The sequence below is a fragment of the Alosa alosa genome, chromosome 17 (genome assembly GCF_017589495.1).
Source record: "Alosa alosa isolate M-15738 ecotype Scorff River chromosome 17, AALO_Geno_1.1, whole genome shotgun sequence".
NCBI classification, from domain to species: Eukaryota; Metazoa; Chordata; class Actinopteri; order Clupeiformes; family Clupeidae; genus Alosa; species Alosa alosa.
In genome coordinates, this window is record NC_063205.1 from 5,585,976 (window position 1) to 5,605,975 (window position 20,000).

The following is a 20,000-nucleotide window of genomic DNA, read 5'->3' on the forward strand; positions in this document are numbered from 1 at the left end:
TTAATCAGGCCAGCTGTTTGCATGTCACTCCACGCCTGTAGTATGATCAGAGATGGCTTGTCAAAACTTGCAATTAGCATAGTATTCAGCTGTGTGTGTGTGTGTGTGTGTGTGTGTGTGTGTGTGTGTGTTTGTCCTCTGCCCACTCAATCTCCGTATCAGGCTAAATTAAATGAGCTCCAGCTGGTCCCCAATGCTAATGAGATAACCTGTTTACTCAGACTGGGCTGATCCATCCTGGCACAGAGAGAGAGTGAGAGAGAGAGAGAGAGAGAGAGAGAGAGAGAGAGGAAGAGAGAAAAGAAAGAGAGGGAGAGTTCAACCCACAGACAGCCCATCTCTGCCCAGCCCCACACCATAACACCTAGTTCAGTCCAACCCCACCCAATCGCTGCTCAACACCACTGCCAAACCAGCAGATGCAGACATGGCACTGAAGCCTGCGAGACCAGTCCTGGTGCCAAGCCCTGCCATGACTCCTACTGCCAAGCACCCGCCTGTGCCCCCTGAGCTCCACTTAGAGCAACATCTGCCCCATCTGCCATCAAACTCAGCTGTGACCTCAGCCAGAGAGTGGCCCTGCAATGCCACCGATGGAGCCGCTGCACACGGGCCCAGACGTCCAGCAAGACGCCGGCAGCGGGGCGTTCACCACGCAGTAGGGTCCCCGGCAACACCAGATACACACACAACAGCTGAGGAGGACAGGCGGAGCTGTCGCCGTGACGAGCGTGCGGGTGAACGTCCCTCAGAGGCTGCAGCGGGAGCACGATTTACATCCGCAACCGGCCCATAACCCCAGCGAGCAGGGATTCCTCACATTCCACGGAATGGGCTGGTGCAATCCCAGCATAGCATTCCATCCACCCACAGGATCACACTACAGCTCCACCGCAATTTCCTCTACTGACCTCCTCCTCCTCCTCCTCCTCCTCCTCCTCCTCCTCCTCCTCCTCCTTTCTCCACAACCACAAATACTTTCACTCGACTCATCTTCATCTGAAACCATGCATGACCACTTGCTTTTAATTAGCCTGCACTGCCGTGGAAACAGTCATACTTTCTCTTAATGTCTCCTGGCCTGAACTCTACTACATGATTATAGCCAGAATTATGCCCTTGAACACCTATTTTTGTGTCTTCTATTGTTATATGTGGTTAAACGTAGTTCACACTGCGGTCACTTCACCAGTAAAGGAAAATGGAAGGGTTTGCTCTTAGAAATCTTGACATCACGCATAAATCGAATCTTTTTTGCCGTTTTGTAATTTCTCCACGTTCGCCCCACTTTTGAAAACCATACGAGGCTTTTCTCTCTCTCTCTCTCTCTCTCTCTCTCTCTCTCTTCATCTATCACTTGTCTATGTGTCTGACGCTCTTGTAAGTGGGATGAAGCAAATTCAGCGCACATGCTAGCACGTTTACAGCAAGCAGAAATACGACAGCTGTCATATCAAAATGCCTCCGGGCATTTCAACCAGAGAGCTTGTGGCGGATGAGTGAGGAGACAGAAGCAGAGATGAGACAAGATGAGAGGATTGGAGAGGAGAGGAGACGAGACGAGACGAGAGGCAGGAACATTCTAGTGATTAGCTGGATATGGGTGGGTGGGATTCTCCTCAGATGGTGAGGCTTCATGTGGAGCATAGAGGAGGAGCAGAGGGCAGAATGATGCTATATGGATTCTGTGTTGTCATTATCCAGTACTTTTGTTCATATTGTTTCGCTTGGTTCATGGATGCATGCATGTGCTTGATGTCTGTACTGTGGGGGAAAGAATTTCAATACTTATAATTTCTTTGATGAGTACATGACAATAAACTACTTGAACTTGAACGTAGTATGTCTTTTGTGTGTATATGTATGTGTGTGTGTGTGTATGTATGTGTGTGTGTGTGTGTGTGTGCGTGCGTGCGTCCGTGTGTGTGCGTGCGTGTGTGTGCGTGTGTGTAGCGTGTGTGTGCGTGTGTGTATGTATGTGTGTGTGTGTGTGTGTGTGTGTGTGTGTGTGCGTGCGTCTGTGTGTGTGTGTTTGTGTGTCCGTGTGTGTGTGTGTGTATGTATGTGTGTGTGTCTGTGTCCGTGTGTGTGCGCGTGTACTCACTGCCTCTGTGTGGATGGGGTGCACAGCGAAGAGGAGGGCGGTGAGGAAGGCCAGGCGACTGTCGTCGAACACACAGCACTCGCACGTGTGCATGAGCAGAGCAGTCACAGCGCAGTGCAGACACACGTTGACCACGTGGAAGTAGAACGGCTCCATCCCACCCAGCACAATATTCAGCCTGCACACAAAGACAGACACACACACACACACACACACACACACACACACACACACACACAACACACAACACACACAACACACACAACACACACACACACACACACACACACACACACAGAGTTAGAGAGAGGCCAACAGATTGGGTCACCATCATCATCCACAACATATCAGTATCCGTCACTATTGGCTTTCATCTCAGGTTTAGTCCGCTAATAGACTATTGTCAATTGGACTGATGAAGTAAAAATGGTGTTCCGTGGATGAGCATGAGACGAAATGTGTTCCAATATTATTTGGGCAGACAGTCTCTGTTCACCACAGCGTGCGGCTCTTTAGGACGTGACTGTGCTGAATTTAATTAGGCTCAATTGTTCCAGACAGCTTTAAATGACACACTCTCTCCCATTTAGATCCAGGCTCCCGCAGGAGTGGGGCCGTGCTCCAACAATATATATTAGTCACTATATTTTATCCCCTATAATAGCCACCACTAAATCAAAGTCCCATCTAAAAATCTTTTCTAATTAAGCAATGTGCAGTATTTGACTGGGGTTAAATCCATTCTAATAATGAAATTAGAAAAGGGTGCATTCATTATGGAAAGGGAAGTGTCTTCTGACAGTGCTGACAATCGATGCCCGGCCTCGGTCTTGCAGGTGGAGACCTTTCACACGTTTTCCTTTTCGACAGAGTCACATCAAATACATTATCTCTTGGCCGGGTTAAATATGAGAAGGGGGGAAACGCCCTTTCCTGCAGGTCTGCTTTAAACACAAGGTCAGTGGTGTCTAGTGGCCATATTTCACGCGGGTGATTGCTGTGAAAGGCGGGGCGGTGAGAAGGGGCATTAACCTCCCTGCGCGGCACGTCTCCAGCGGACCCTAGGGGATTAGCTGATTGGTTGAGGGCGTTCCGTCACGGAGATGTGCAGATAGTCAGGTTAATGTGTTTCTGTCTAAAGGGAGATTGAGCCGTGGAGCAGGTGAGGGTGGTGTGGAGGGGTGGAGGGGAGAGAGCCTGGTGGAGGAGAACAGGACGGGAAAGAGGGATGGAGAGGGAGAGAGGGAGAGGGGGATGGAGAGGGAGAGAGGGAGACGCTGACGAGGTTAGCATGACAGCCAGGGGGAGCCCCCGTGCAAGCATGACTAATGTCTACATCAGGACAGGTCACTCCTCCATCTAGTCATGGCTCCCCCTCCCCCTCCCCCTCCCCCTCTCCCTCTCTCTCCCTGTCTCTCTCTCCTCCTCTCCCTCTCTCTCTTCCACCATACACTCTCTTACTCTCTAGCTGATTGCCCCCTTCCGTCTTACCCATTATCATCTGGAGATTTCTTACGCCAGATCATTCATAACTCTCTAACTTGAACACTGACTCATTCCCCCTTCTCTGTGACTACAATTATAGTCGAATTCAAACGAATAGATTGGCAGGAAGAAATACTTTCATGCAAAGAAACTAAATATCTAAGAGTTACAACTCATTAAAGAAAATATGAAATGTGGAAATTGACTGAAAATCAAAAATGTGCCGTTTGAAAGGGCACCAAAGCCACTCTACTATGTAATATCAGAGAATTGCTCTCAAAAAGTAATACATTCCACTAATTTGTCTACAACACCAAAGTGATCTTCAAGTTCCACACATGAGCTGTGTATCCTCATAAGAGGTCTACTCTAGACAGCGTATTTTTTTTCTGTGCAAGACCATCTTAAACCCCAGAGTTAACACGTAAAAGACAACCCACTCACACTATGACACCTTTCCTTAAGCCCCTCTAGTGAATCTATGTGTGACTTGGTAAAAATAGTAGTGCAAGTGTGCAGTCAGCCAGGCCTAGGTAAGAGCTGATCTGGCGCTGGAAAAACATGACTCATGCTCCAGACCTGTCACTAAGCATTTGGCTTTATGCTTCAAATTTTACCTTTGGGACATCGGAGTAGAAATGTGTGTGCATGTGGCTTTTGGTGTGTGTGTGTGTGTGTGTGTGTGTGTGTGTGTGTGTGTGTGTGTGTGTGTGTGTGTGTGTGTGTGTGTGTGTGTGTGTGTTTTTGTCTTTGGCGAAACTTGAGAAGGAGTGTGTGTGTGTGTGTGTGTGTGTGTGTGTGTGTGTGTGTGTGTGTGTGTGTGTGTGTGTGTGTGTGTGTGTGTGTGTGTGTGTGTGTGTGTGTGTGTGTGCATGCATGCATGAAAGCACATTCTACTAAACAAATACAGTACGAGTGGGCACATTGAAGCATTAACCTAACAGCATATCTATTTGTGTCTTTAAAGAAGTCGCATGGCTGGAGACAATGCATCCCAGATTGAGCTGACGTCCCTCCATTTCCCACACACAGCAGTCCTCCTGACCGCAACTCCATCGCCAACTGCATCTAGTGTGCTGGTCTACAAAAGGGCTTTTGAAAAAACCCAGTGAACCTCTGGCCAACAAGTGGAAACCTCTCTGTCAAATGGCCCGTGTGAATTGGCTCTCAAGGGCTCGTGGCTCTTGGGGGATATGAATGGCAGCTGGTGATGCCTCGCTGAAGCAGTGATAATGAGCCACGGCCCACTGTCCATTAACTGTAGTGTGTGTCTGCGTCATGCTTCTGAGAGAGAAGGCATGTCCCTATTCCTCTGGTCTTTATACTATAAATTAGACTCATGTGTGGGCAACACTGGCCTACCGTAGGATGGAACAATCAATAACACGCGCAACATTGAAGAGGGCACTCTAAGCAACAACATCGGTTCACCTTACATGAATGGGGCCACAGGCACCTCAGGCTAGAAATGATTTCTGAATGTCTTCATGTGGAGGTATTCTCCCTCAGTGGCTACTGTACATCTCTCACTGAGCACATCTCCTCACCTTATGACAGCACATTATTCACACAACATTCACCCAGCTGTGCTCAACAGATGAGAGAAGGGTGAGGTAATTGCATTGCTATAAATAGGCCTCCCTTCATGTTCAAGGCCATTATTTTGCATTCACCTTGAGAAAAGTATGAGGGTGATTGCACCTGGGGCTGGGGGATGACTGACTTCATGCTTTTTAATTTGGGCTACGGGCAGGAAACCTACAGGCTGCCTCATCCACTTTGACGTTCGACGTTCACCGCCACCGGTGAGCCAGGAGAAGCAAAAAACAAACAAAAAAAAACGTTAAATCCCACTGTGTTCCTGGATACACTGACAGCTCGAGTCAGCATCACAGGCACGGGCGAATCTAAGCAGCGTGAAATTGCTTCCCCTGTGTAACTCAATCAAAACGGTTTAAAATGCGTTGCTATAAACCTAACATTTCTCCAATAGACGCAACTAATCAAGCAGAAACGTTGTGCTGACTTGAATTAAAACGAAGTGTATCGTTAATAAAACGAAGAGCAGATAGCCTACTCTTGTTTGCGGCACAATTCATTATGGGAAATAAGTCATATTTTTTTTCCTTTTGATTAATAATCAGCATATGGGGAAAGGGTGTAAGCGTTCAGATACATTTCAAGATTAATTTCCACACCCCTCAACCTTGGACCGGTGCCAGGCTGATATACCGTAACGTCATAGAGCGGACCACGGAACACGCCCTCCACTGACGGACGCACTACATTTGCTTTAGTAGGCCTATTGTAAATTAGTTTTGCCTAACTTTTAAAAGCATTATTGCACGTTTTAAAAAGTTTCATTTCAAATCTGCGGACTTGCCTGACACCACTAAATGACGTTTTTAAGAACATCTTCAAAAGAAACACTGTACATCGCACACTGCGCAACAAGTGGTTTGAATACAGTCTGCCAATGGAACACAGCAGCGCCATTGCATTCCATCCTGTGGATCATGCACTTTCACATTTATGAATCCCGATTTTTTTGCGATAATTTACATGAAAGAAATATTCCTCAATAATGACTTTAGCCATGATAGTTAACTTAAACACTGGGACAAACTTAAAATGTCATATCGCCGTGTCCAGCACACAGCGTGTATGCGCAACATAACAATGTTGTGAGGTACCAAATTTTCCACCGTAATCAGAAGTTGCTGTTGTGCAAACTGAGGCTCAAACTCTGAATGCAACACAGATCAATAAACAACAATATGGTGATAACCACGACAACACAACTACATCCTGTTACTCACAGGCAAACCACCCGTGGGCTGCTGCTGGACATGTCCCTGTTTAAACCGAAGGCACGCTGGAGTAGAGGAGAACTTACTTGAAGGTGAGGATGCACAGTGGTCTGTAGGACTTGTGACTGGTGTTATCGGACATCCTCTTCCCCCAGAAGTCATTGTTAAAGATGCTCCTCAAGCTGGAGCCAGGTCTGACGTCCGGGTTGTTGGTGATTGCCCACACATCGTCGTGCACGAACTCCCCTCGTAGAGAGTTGGTGTAGCAGAGCCCGCAGACCGCCAACAACACGGCATAGCGGAGAATACCTTTGCCCGGCCCGGAGAGTGCGGAGAGCCGCAGGGGGCGGCTGATCTTTTCCCGGTTATGTGCTGTCATGTCGCTTCTTGACTGGCACGCTGATCGCGCTGGGTATGATACCGAGATGCGCTGAGGTCCATTTCCAAGCAGCTCATAGACGCACTGGTAGCGAATGGATAGAACCAGCGAGAATTCTCACTGCAAATGCAAGCGGAGAGAAACCGCCTCCTAGCGCATGCGCTATGTGAATTTACAGAATGCGAGTGAGAACGTGTGTGTTTGTGAGAGAGAGGAGGGAGAGAGAGAGAGAGAGAGATTCATTAGCACCACTGAGACTGAAAATCAATAAAAAGCACTGGAGTATTTCGGACGATGATTGCAATGCAGTGCAGATGACCTTTACTTTCAGACATAATAAATAATAAACAAATGATTACTATGCAAGGGCGTGCTAATGACTGATTGTTATTCATAGTTCGCATTAGGACGGAGAGAAGTTTATTCTCTTTCTTTTGGGAATTATGAAATCTCTGCAGACTTGTGAAGGAGAACACGTGAGTAAATGCGTTGGCAAAACTTAACAGCACTCAAGGACTAATCTTCACTGGCACAAATCCTTTGATGAATAATGTATTTTATAAGCGCCACAGTGCTACAGCGCCCAAATTAACATATTGTCGCCTGTTTTGTAGTGCCTAAAGCTAGACAGAGCAATATAGTTCATTAGCCTACACTGAATTAAAGATGGACGAGAACTATTATATAGGATTCTGTGGCAATGGTAGCATTATCTGTCTAAAGTCCAGTCTCATAAACAAGTACATGTGATGAACCTTTTCTTTTACTCAGCAAACTCAGCAAACTAGGACTGAGTAAAATGAAGGTGTTTACCTCTATGTAAATGTGAATAGTTCCACTGAGTTTCAATCTGTTTATTGTCAGGCTGGTAAGTAAAACATTACAATTTTATGATAGGGTCCTTGAGCCTACCTCCCAATCCACTGTCTACTAGAACCACCTTACTTCAAACAGTTTTTCAAGACTTCATAGACACAATAATGGTCATCAGTTGAATGAGCTTGTAATACTGAAAAAAAAAATGCAAGTAGTGGAACCCTAAGTCAGTGGAACACAGCTATCAGATAAAGGCTGTATCCTACATTTCTAGCCATCACACGTTAACTGCTCGAGTCGTGCCTCGATGAGTCCGGTTAAAATATTGGAGGAGCTCTGTCCCCCCATTGAGCTGCCTCCCATGGGCCCCTTGTGAGTGAACTGTGAGCCCCAGTGCAGCTGCACTGCTGATAGTCTCGTCCTTAATGGGTTAATGGCTTATCTGGGTTCATTTCATGTGATTAGTGCTCAGTGTGGATTAATGCGTCAAGTCCTCTCATTTCTATGTGAAAGTAATTCAGAACATGGCATAAGTATTCATCATTTAGCGTCTGTGAAATCCTTTCCTTTTACCTTGAATATCATTCTCAGTGAGCATTGTGCAAATTATGGCACATGTAAAACACATTCAGCTCAGTTTGATTTGACATAATTGCAGGTTTTGTTCCATAGCTGAATCAATCAATCAGAAGTGAAATCTTCCCCACCAACTAACTCACATTCTGTGTGTGTGTGTGTGTGTGTAAAAATGAAAATACACACTTTCAGACACGTAGGTGCTGCCCTCTTCACCATCTCCGACGCTGAAAATCAGCATCCCGGGCACAGGCGGCTCCCAAAAATATCCTGGACAGACGCACTTGCCAAGTGAGCCTCCGTCCGTGCAGCAGGAGGCTGATGGATAAAAGCGGCGCTTGGGTGGAGGATAAAGAATTAGGTCTCTGTTTCCCTGTGGGGTGAAGCTTTAACACGGCTCCGCAACCTTCACCAACGGCAGCAAGGACAAAAGGAGCCAGACAGGGACATCTGGACCAGAGTTTTTTACTCAGAGCTGCAGCTTATGACCATAACACATCACTGTTCACCACAGCAGTACACCACACTTACTCTCTCTCTCTCACACACACACACAGACAGAGAGAGAGACAGAGAGAGAGAGAGAGAGAGAGAGAGAGAGAGAGAGAGAGAGAGAGAGAGAGAGAGAGAGAGAGAGAGAGAGAGAGAAACACACCAAGTAGGTGGTCCGTCTGAAATGGAAAATCTGCTGAATGCTTTATCTGGGGGACATGATTTAGTATGTTTTACTTTAGTGCATGTGGATACAATGTCAGATGGACATTCTCCTGTAGAATCCATCTCACCTGGTTCATAACATCTTCCATTACACCGTTTGTTTTGGAAAGCAGCATAAACAAAACCGATGTCCATCTCCAAAACCACCACGATGTGGGTATGCAAAGAGCGACCACACACAGCGTGGGTGGAGAGTGAAGGTGGAGGTTTTCGAGCGGGCAGAGAGATTTGTCAGCATGCCTTAGGCTGGAGGACAGCGCACTGATGCCCACAGAAAGACGCGGGGGGAGACAAGGACAAGGCTGTTGTCTCTGTTCCTGGCCTACACCTAACAAGGCTTTCATCTCAATCTGTGGATGTCTGCAGAATGAAGAACAGCAGAGAACAGAGGAGGATGATGTCAGACTACAGAAAGAGCAGAGAGAAAAACAAAACAGAAGTTTTTTTAACATAAATAGAACATAGAAGTTGCCACAAGTAGTCATGTGTAGTCATGTGTAGGCTTGTGTGCGTGTGTGTGTGTGTGTGTGTGTGTGGGCATTTGTGTGTACATGGGAGTAAATATTTACAGTGCTGGCCAAAAGTATTGGCACCCATGCTAAAGTTGACTGAAAAGAGGAATATAAAATCATCTTTTGGAAATTGATCTTAATGCCAATTGAAATGAAAAATGAGGAAATATCTAACCTTTAAGGACACCAATTTTCTTAGTGAATGAATAATGTATCATACATAAATAAATGTTCTTCCTTAAAATACAGGGGTCATAAGTATTGGCACCCCTATGTTAAATTCCCACAGAGACAGGCAGATTTTAATTTTAAAGGCCAGTTAGTTCATGGATCCAGAATACTGTGCATCCTGATAAAGTTACCTTGGCCTTTGGAATTAAAATAGCCCCACATCATCACATACCCTTCACCATACCTAGAGATTGGTATGGGTGTTATTTCAGTTAGCCTATTAGCTGGTTTGATGCTCATTGAGCTCAATGCAAATCAAACCAGCTAATAGGCTAACTGAAATAACACCGAAATTAGCTGGTTTGAAATAACTGAAATTAGCTGGTTTGATGCTCATTGAGCTCAATGCAAATCAAACCAGCTAATAGGCTAACTCAAATAACACCCATGCCAATCTCTAGGTATGGTGAAGGGTATGTGATGATGTGGGGCTATTTTAATTCCAAAGGCCAAGGTAACTTTATCAGGATGCACAGTATTCTGGATCCATGAAATAACTGGCCTTTAAAAATAAAAAATCTGCCTGTCTCTATGGGAATTTAACATAGGGGTGCCAATACTTATGACCCCTGTATTTTAAGGAAGAACATTTATTTATTTATGATACATTATTCATTCACTAAGAATATTTCCTCATTTTTCACTTAAGGCATTAAGATCAATTTCCAAAAGATGATTTTATATTCCTCTTTTCAGTCAACTTTAGCATGGGTGCCAATACTTTTGGCCAGCACTGTAGGTGTCCCTTCTTGCAGTGCTGAAACTGTAACCAGTGCCAGAATAAGATGTCAGTCTAGGTTTCGTCCTCCACAGGTGATTGGGTCCCTGTCACAAAACATCAGAGACAGTCCATTTGACTGCGGCTTGCCACATCATTGCCTCGCACATGAGGGAGTGGGAGAGAAATATGGTGCCTTTCTGCTGCACACAATTTAATAAAACACTCAAGGTCAAGGCCAATAGGGAAGCACGCGTGCACACACACACACACACACACACGCACGCACGCACGCACACACTAAGTCTGTGATTGATTTGTAGTTGGTAGTCATAAGAAGCCCACATGGAGAGAAGCCCCCTCAGGTGGCAGAGGCTGCATGCCTGTGCTCCTGCACTCTTACCATATGAATGAGTGTAAGTGTGTGCATGTGCTCTTCTCTTAAGGAACATAAGTGAACATTATCTATAGTTATCCTCCCACGATCACGTTCATATTATGGTATTCCTACGTGTACATGTTTTGATCAAATCATCACGCTGACCCCTGGGCAGCCCTCTCTGTCTCTCCAGTTTTCATGGGTTTCTGTACACATTCTATAACAACAGGCCAAGGCCAGGGCCAAACAGGACACAAAGTGTGTAGTCAGAGCTGTGCCCTACACGTGTGCTAACACACACACGGTAGCACAGCCAGGCAGTTACATTAAAATGTGATTAATGGACCAGCTGGTAATTGTGAGGCCTAGGGGGTTATGCTCTTGATCAGTTTGAATGCATAAACAAGTGCAGACACTAATGCGAGGCAACAGTATGCTACTTCTCACAAGGACTCTGACACACACACACACACATTCACAATTCCCCAAAAGAAAGAGTGTGCAGAGGCCAGCCACAGATGAAAGTCTAAACAGTCACGCTCACATTCACAAGCACAAACACATACACACATGTTGGTAACAAGGATTTCGCTCACCTCTATCCAAACATCTTATAAAGATGTCCAGTATTCTTTCATTTATTTCTACTGCCCATAATCTTCTCTGAATTCTTTCATGGCTGTTTTTCATGAGTAAACAATCACTCATAATGACTCTGTTCTCAGCGGGTAGCCTACTCCAAGGTCAAGCCTGCAGCAGAATCCGGGTTCACAAGGCCATTTACATCTCATGAACATCCATTTCCAGTCCCTTGACTATTCATGTAATCATTCTTGAACTCCTAGCAGAACTGGCAAATAGCCTGTGGTTTAATTACCTATCCATACCTCATCTATTTGACTGATCTCAAATTCTAAGTTATACTAAAACATAATGAAAAAGTGGTCAAATCTGGTCATACTTAGTTTAGTGTTTTTATTTGTGCAAATTTCATCACTTTGTGTAGACCCAGTTCAGAGTGCAGAGCCAAGATTAATCACTGCAACTAGCCGTAAGTGTACCGCTTAAATAACAGTGGGCAATGGCCTGTGAAGAGCAGCCGATGGCATCTACCGCTCGTGACACGGCTACGTTCTCACAAAAGCAACCAGGGTCCATCACGAGAGCGTTTGATTCAATCATTACAGCTCAGTAGCTGATTGCTGCTAAACGGGGCGGTCCTTTTCTAAAGACACCGGCGCTGTCAGGCGTCCGATGGATGATACACGGTTTAATCTCTCAAGAGGCTCATTCTAAAGAATAGGGCCATTAGCAGAGAGGAGGTACAAAGCGCTTCACTCAGGAGTGACGACCGCGGACACGCTAAACCCACAGATAAGCCCTTCTGATGAACAGACAGAAATCACGCTTCAGAAAATAAGTTTAGGCCTACACAAAGCATGGGCCGCAAGGTTGCAAGTTTGTGCTTGGAGCTGTGGGATTTAAAACTCACAAACCCATCTAGTTTCCTCACACACACTAAGGATACTTGAAGTTTGTAGAACAGGGACAAAGTGATTATGAGTCGTGTCCTCTCGTCCAATCTCATCAGTCTCATCAGAGCCCTGAGGCTTCAGTCTCCCTCTTCACATGGTACACGTCTGAGTGCTCACAATCACAGCTGCACTACCTCAAAGTACTCAATACACACTTCAGATTCAGGTTGTTTATCACTAATGACTTCCACAAACAAAAGCTAACCAAACACACACACAAACAAAAGCTTTCTCTTATACACGCATGCACACACACACAAACTCTCTCTTACACACATGTACAAGGTCTCTCTTTCTCGTTCTCTCTCTCACATACACACACACACACACACACACACACACACAAGCTCTTTCTTAGACACACACAAAAAAACAAAACACAAACACAAAATCTCTCTCACACACACACACACAAAGTCTTTCTTACACATAAATACATACACAATCAGACACACACACAGACACACACACTTCTCCATTGCTAGTTGATGTGATATGGATGAGTGTGGGAGGTTTGCGGAGCAGGCAGCTGGAGGGGAGTGGGGGTCTCAGGTGGGGCCAGATGCCGTGTTTGCGCCGGGCCCCGGATTGGCACGCGGCTCACCTGAGCGGTGCCCTCGCTCCCTCTCCTAGGCAGGAAGTGGGTCAGAGGCTCTGACAGGCGCGCCGATGCAAGGCTGAGCTGTGACAGCTGCCACAGGGGAACAGGCACACAACAACAACACTCCCTCTCTCTCGCCTGCGGGGCCCACACACCTGCACACACCGCAGGACACACACACACACACACACACACACACACACAGCAACACATATGTGCACACACAAGACACACACACACCACAAGACACACACGCACACACACAGCAACACATATGTGCACACACCACAAGACACACACGCACACACACACACTGAAACACATATGTACACACACCACAAGACACACAAGCACACACACACACACACACACACACACACACACACACACACACACACACACACACACTCTCTCTCTCTCTCAGTGAGGAGAGAGAAAAAAACTACTTGGCAGGGGTTAGGACTGCCGTGACCACATGCATGAGAATGATCAACAAGGATATTGTGAAATGATCCAGGGTCATGGGAAAGTTGGAGTGCAATGACAAAACAGGTCTTCAATGACGCCTGATAATGGACTGGTTTGGTGTGGGAGCACACGATCAGTCATCTTCAGTCTTGTGACCACCTGTTAAGATGGGACATGCATGATTAGATCAGTACAGATCACACATAATCACACCATTCTCTGCAGATTTCCCCAAAAACCTCTGGAGAGCTAACAGTGAAAGGAAAACTTTGAAGAGAAGTCTATTTGCAAAACTGCTTCATTCAAAAGCCACTCACAATGGGAGTAGGTGTACATACTGTGTAGCAGACAGAATAATGGGACTATTTATGAGAATGGGGTTTGTGAGAGACTGAACACTGTGGGTGTACGGTCCTTTACTCCAGCCAAAGTCAAGCTGCCGGCTCCATTCCAATACAAAACTTAACACTCAAGATGCACAATGCATGATCACTTCCAAGCCATAAGCCTAGGAGCAAGAAAATGAATTGAGGAACAGGCTGAGAGAAAAGAGAGAGAGAGAGAGAGAGAGAGAGAGAGAGAGAGAGAGAGAGAGAGAGAAAGGGGACAGAGAATAGAGTGAGAATGTGAGAACATGAAATTGATTTCACACATGAGCACATTGGAAGGTAGTGTTGCCTTTTTTGCTAATGCAGTTTGCAAAAACCCTCTGTAATAATAGTCTTCAGAAAGGCATATTTGTTTGGGGTGTTCCACACCAGGCAGAGGTTAGCAGCGCCACAGCTGCACTGTCAGACAGACTGCTTCTCTACAGGGGTAGGGACAGTACATCATTAAAACCAGACACTACGTAGGCAATATTCTAAAAGATAGCACCTTTTCACCAAGGGCACACTGCAGTAGGCTCCTACAGACAGATAAGGGGCTTTCTTTCAGGACACTCCCACTTCCTGGATGTGCAATGACAGACTCGTGGCAGAAGCGTCTGGAAAGCGAGCTTACACAAAGAACCCTTGAAGTGTTTTTCTTTTGCTGCTAAAACATCATTGGGCATTACTGTGGATTGATAGAGGTCCTCCTGTTCACTTGAACAGCAAGAGATGCTGTGCCTGCCTAGGTAGCCACATCTCTGGGGAGTCCATTGTTGGATTTCAGTATATTCAGAATGATGTGTGTAAGGGCCCTTTGACCTCTGAGCAATGGCATGAAGGAGTATAGTAGCCATGCAGCGACTCTCCTCTGGGACTTATGGGACACAGTTCTCCTGGAACTCTGAACACCACACACACACACACCACACACACACAGACATACACACCACACACGACACACACACAGACACACACACAGACACACAGACACACACCACCCCCCCCACACACACACACACACAGGAGGCATCTGGATGTTACATAAACTTTTATGGATTTTCTTAAGTTAATTCCGAAAACTCATCTGTTACAAAAAAGACAATCCAGAACAAACAAACAGAAGGCAGCACATGAGTGTACTTGTGCCATCAGCTACTCAGGTCTGATTTCATCATATGCTAAAGAAAGGTGTGCCCACACACACCCAAACCTACAGGTGCACACACACACACACACACACACACACACACACACACACACACTCTTAAAAGCCTCCGGTCAGTCCTCTTTTGTCTGTCTTTCGGTCCGTCCACGAGGAGGACAGCGTTGTCCTGATGGCGTAGCCTCACTGAGAAGTCCAGCCGTGTCCCTCAGCTGACCAGCATCAGTCCAGTCTTACAGCAACTCGGGACAGAGAAAGCCAAGAAAGACACTGATATGCATGTACACACACACACACACTCACACTCACACTCACACTCCCCATTCAATGAAGCACACTCTTTAATGTGCACACGCACGCACACACACACACACACACACACACACACACACACACACACACACACACACACACACACACACACCATTCAACAAAGCACACTTTCACACAGACGCACACACTTTCACATGATTGCACGCACACACACACACACACACACACACACACACACACACACACAACAAACACACACAAAAAAGCACACGCCACACACACACACACTTACGCACACACTCACACAAACACAGCACTGGTGAATGAGTGAGCTGGTGGTTGGCTGACCCAGAGTGACCTCTAGCCCAAAGCCATGCGACCTCAGTGGTCCAGTTCTGCTCGCTGATGTGGCGAGCCAGCCCTGGGTGGTGCTTTAGACTGGACCACGGTGGGTCTGGTTAGATGATTGAGTGAAACCAGTTCATGATGGGATGCGTAAGGTCTGATCTAGACTAAGCTGGTTCTTCGGTTAAATCTGCTAAAAGACCGCAGCCTCGGGCGTCCTCTCCACGCACTCTTCCAGCATTTTCCGTCTCCAATTCAGCTGTGAGAAAAAAGAAAGAGTTAAAAAAGTTAACTTGACATCAGATCCTTTCAGATGTCACACGTCCATATCTGACAACTCCCATGACTCTCTCAGAGTGTCTTCCCAAATAGACCTGGGCAAGACAGCAGCACTCAGCTGCCAGCACAGCTCCACATAGCGCTCACTGCCAGCGCAGCTCCACATAGCGCTCACTGCCAGCGCAGCTCCACGTAGCGCTCACTGCCTCCTGAGTGCTCTGACTAGGGGCATAATGGAGCAGCTCTGACTAGGGGCATAATGGAGCAGCGGGCGGCATCGCTGCCTGGGACAGGGTTCAGGATCAAACTGAACACTGGACACAAGCATCTGCTAAATACCTCTCACCTTCACTTTCTCACATGCCATAGAGTACGTATACTCACAATCTCCCTATATACACACACACACACACAGACACAGACACACACACACACACACTCACACAGACACACACAGACACAGACACACACAGTGTCCAGAGTCCAGACTCACCACTGTCCCTTGCTGGCCATGCTCCTCCTCTGCTGTGACAGGCTGTAGATCTCCTGCAGCTGCTTCTTCTGGTCATCGCTGAGTGGATCGGTCAGGTGCTGGTACCAGCCCGCATCGGAGCTCTGCACCCCTGCAGCACCAACGCAACACACTCTCAACACATGTGACACGCGTGCGTGTGTGTGTCTCTCTCTCTGTGTGTGTGTGTGTGTGTGTGTGTGTGTGTGTCTCTCTCTCTCTCTCTATGTATGTATGTATGTATGTATGTATGTATGTATGTATGTATGTATGTATGTATGTATGTATGTATGTATGTATGTATGTATGTATGTATGTATGTTTGTATGTCTGTGTATGAGAAAGAAAATCTCTCTGTTTTTTCGTCCGCAGGTGAGGTTTTCAACCAAATGCTGAGTTGCGTGCGTATGTGGGTATGAGTGAGTTTGTGTGAGCAAATGTGTGTGTGAATACACCGATAGAACAAGGCAATGATGTATGGGGTGATGTCAGAGCTCAGCACTGTTACAGCCTGAAAATCTGTCCAGTCAGCAGGGACAGGAGTGTGTGGGGTCAGCAGGGACAGGAGTGTGTGGGGTCAGCAGGGACAGGAGTGTGTAGGGTCAGGAGAGCAGGTGTTCCGCCATGACAAAGAAAAATGACCTGCAGGTCTTTGGAAAGGCACTGCACAAATATTTATTCCTAATTGTTGGAGTTTGTAAACAATTTTACTGTGTAGCAACTTTTGGGTCGCTGAAATGTATGCAAGGTGGTGCTTGCTGTGGAAAGATGCAGTCTTCCCTTGCCATTTAAGGATTCTATTATTATATCACATTTCCACACTATATTCTTTTTTATATGTTCTTGTCAGAGGCAGGAAGTGATATCTGATAATACAGTTTAATATAACCCAACTTCTAATCTCACCTAATCTAATCTAATATCCTTTAAAGGAAGAGATATAATCTGATACACTTTCCTTCCTCATTCATGTGTATGTGTGTGTGTGTGTGTGTGTGTGTGTAACACATACGTAGCAGGGCTGCGGTGAAGAACTGGTACTCGTCCTCTCCGTTGTCGTAGTCCAGGGGCGTGCTATACTCCTCCAGCGGTGTGCCCTCCAGCCCCTCTTCATCCCAGTAGTCATCATCATCATCGTCGTCGTCCTCCTCCTCCTCGTCTCCCTGGCTGGCCGGAGCGCTGCAGGACTGTTGCATAGCGTTCCGGTTCTCGCTCACCTCGTCCTCGTCACTCGGAATCTCCTCTGGAATAGTGGACATGACACATCAGCACCTGTACTGCCCAGCAGAATGTCTTATACCAGCTTCTAGTGTCTAATGTCATTGGGGCTTTTTATCAGTGTGTTTTGTTCAGTTACTGCTCACACTCTTGACTAGCGCCCATTAAAGGCTATGTAAATGGAATAAACGGTTGATTTCACACTTGACAGTCTTTCCATCAGCCATTAGAGGCAGCTGCCTTTTTTTCTACTTGAAATGCAGTCAGTAGCATCCCACAGACATAAAGTTAAGGGTTTCAGCAGTACCACAGGGGGGTGATGGGATATGTAGTCTAATTAATTGGTACATTAAGCTTGACTGTCTTACGCCTCAGGTTACCGGGTGTTTTTTATAATCTGTGTCAAAGAGCTATGGGAGCTCCAAGATTCAATCATTTAGACAGGAGGAGGAGAAAAAAAATAATCTAACGGCTTTGTAATGTACCCCACTGCGCTTTAGACTTCACTGTTCCGCTAGTGTCTCTATTCGGTTTAAAACCTTTCCATCACAAGAGTGAGCTGCCAAACCACATCAATTAGAATCGTCTAAAAAATATAATAACAGACACACCAGAGGCTTCTCCTAAACTGGGGGGATTTTAAGAAGTGTTTGGGAGATTGAAAACTACTTATATGCATTGACAAGCTGCCTCTATTCATTCAGTGCAAGCACAACATTTCATATAACTGAATGGCCCAGAGCATGGCTGCTAACTATGAGAGCTGGGTCCCCTGAGGAGACCAGTTAGATGACGACCTCCCAATAATGCGGAGCAAATGCCCCTTTTGACTCTACAAGCTACTGGTCAATAATTAGTCTGCCTCAAACACAACACATTAAAAACTAATTAACCAAAATATTCTGTAAATTTTCCATGCATTCTATCCAGTAATAGCCTTTAATGAGAGTGCCTTATGAAGAAAAGCTCTCAAAATACACAGCCGAAGAAAACTAGGTGTACTCTGCTAAGTAGGTGAAAGAGGATCATTCAACTGTCAACCAAGTTGAAATTTCCCTACCAACAAAGCACCTTGCGCCTACCAGACACACACACACAGACAGACAGACAGACAGACAGACAGACAGACAGACAGACAGACAGACAGACAGACAGACAGACAGACAGACAGACAGACAGACAGACAGAGACAGACAGACGCGCGGCTCTGTGAAACGGTGTGCGTGTCTCTTCCTACCGTTCTCATCCTCCTCTGTGCGCTGGGCCCTGGTCAGCGCCTCCTGTTTGTGGAGCATGCGCGAGGCATAGATGTGCTTCAGGCCCAGGAAGAGCAACAGGACGGAGGGGATGATCTGACCGGCCACCGACTCCACCGCCGCTGGCCGGCTGGGCAGCTCCATCAGCACACTCAGTCCGATGATGCACATCTTACGGTCATGAAGACTAGACCATTACAAGAGATCGGTAAAGCTTGAGAGTTAGTCTTCATCTAAAACTCAACCAGCAGAACTGAAAATGTGCCTTAAAACAAGAGCAAATTCACATCTCCCTCTAGTGGTAACTGTAGGCATGACACTATATGTGCTCACTACACACTGTTCTACCCACATATCACTGCTATGCTTTAGGTAGAACTGTACGACTGGTAATCGAATGCAAGTGATGGTGCATAGTCCTGATGCTCATCCTTAATCTACACAGAATTGCACTGATGGATATCGTACCCCAAGAAGAACTCTGTGTCATTCATCCACTGGTTGATGAACTGGGCTGTGATTGGCTCTGGGCTGTGAGGGAAGCGGATGTTGTCCAGTGTGTGCAGCAGGAGGACGGGACTGTAGTAGAGGGCAGCAATGGCCACCTGCAGACACATGGTCCTCAACTCACTGGACTTCACCCCCCGTGTCAGGCGCTCCAGAACGGCCTCCACAAACAAGGGGATGCACTGGGAAAGAAAGGCGCACACACACACACACACACACACACACACACACACACACACACAGATATAATGAAGAAAGAGAGATAGTGTTACTTGGGTGATCAATTTTTAATAACTCTACACAAGAGCACACACACATGCGCACACACACACACACACACACACGCACACAGCCCGCAGCTCCGCTCACCTGATCGATCCCTCTGCCGCGGCACTGCAGAATGATGACCTCCAGCAGTTTGGCAGCGTGGCACTCAGCATCCTCCCCTGCATCACTTGTTAACACCTGACATTCAAAGGTCAAAAGGTCAAACACAGGGATCATGAGGAATGAGAGACTCCTTTTTTGACCTATCTATCTGAAATTATATTTGATGGACCCTGCCCAAGCACATATAAAGTACAAAACCTCCTAAATGGAGACACACATCAATGGATTGTTTTTATGAAATGAAAGGGGAAATAGTGTTTTTAAAATAGTTTGTAAAATCGTTCATGTTGTAGAATCAACTTTGTCTCAAATGCTTTGGCAACTTGCATTAACATTTATGAACTTTTAATTATTCAT

At 46.2% G+C, this 20,000-nt stretch overlaps 2 protein-coding genes across 8 annotated transcripts in view; both read right to left on the reverse strand.

Moving 5' to 3' along the window:
- The window catches only part of tmtc1 (transmembrane O-mannosyltransferase targeting cadherins 1), an 83,642-nt gene extending 76,755 nt beyond the window's left edge, over positions 1-6,887 (reverse strand). For 2 of the 3 annotated variants that reach the window (XM_048268148.1, XM_048268147.1), the window contains exons 1-2: positions 6,486-6,887; positions 2,105-2,282 (exon numbers count right to left, since the gene is read on the reverse strand). In XM_048268148.1, the coding sequence (XP_048124105.1) occupies positions 2,105-2,282; positions 6,486-6,778 (471 nt within the window). In that variant the 5' untranslated portion in view covers positions 6,779-6,887. The remainder of the gene's footprint in view (positions 1-2,104; positions 2,283-6,485) is intronic. The other variant, XM_048268149.1, reaches the window with a different exon arrangement.
- An 8,456-nt stretch (positions 6,888-15,343) lies between these two features.
- ipo8 (importin 8) overlaps positions 15,344-20,000 on the reverse strand; it is an 18,940-nt gene continuing 14,283 nt past the window's right edge. For 4 of the 5 annotated variants that reach the window (XM_048268609.1, XM_048268610.1, XM_048268612.1 and 1 more), the window contains 6 exons: positions 19,623-19,718; positions 19,215-19,435; positions 18,728-18,933; positions 17,285-17,515; positions 16,255-16,384; positions 15,344-15,741 (listed from right to left, as the gene is read on the reverse strand). In XM_048268609.1, the coding sequence (XP_048124566.1) occupies positions 15,738-15,741; positions 16,255-16,384; positions 17,285-17,515; positions 18,728-18,933; positions 19,215-19,435; positions 19,623-19,718 (888 nt within the window). In that variant the 3' untranslated portion in view covers positions 15,344-15,737. The remainder of the gene's footprint in view (positions 15,742-16,254; positions 16,385-17,284; positions 17,516-18,727; positions 18,934-19,214; positions 19,436-19,622; positions 19,719-20,000) is intronic. The other variant, XM_048268613.1, reaches the window with a different exon arrangement.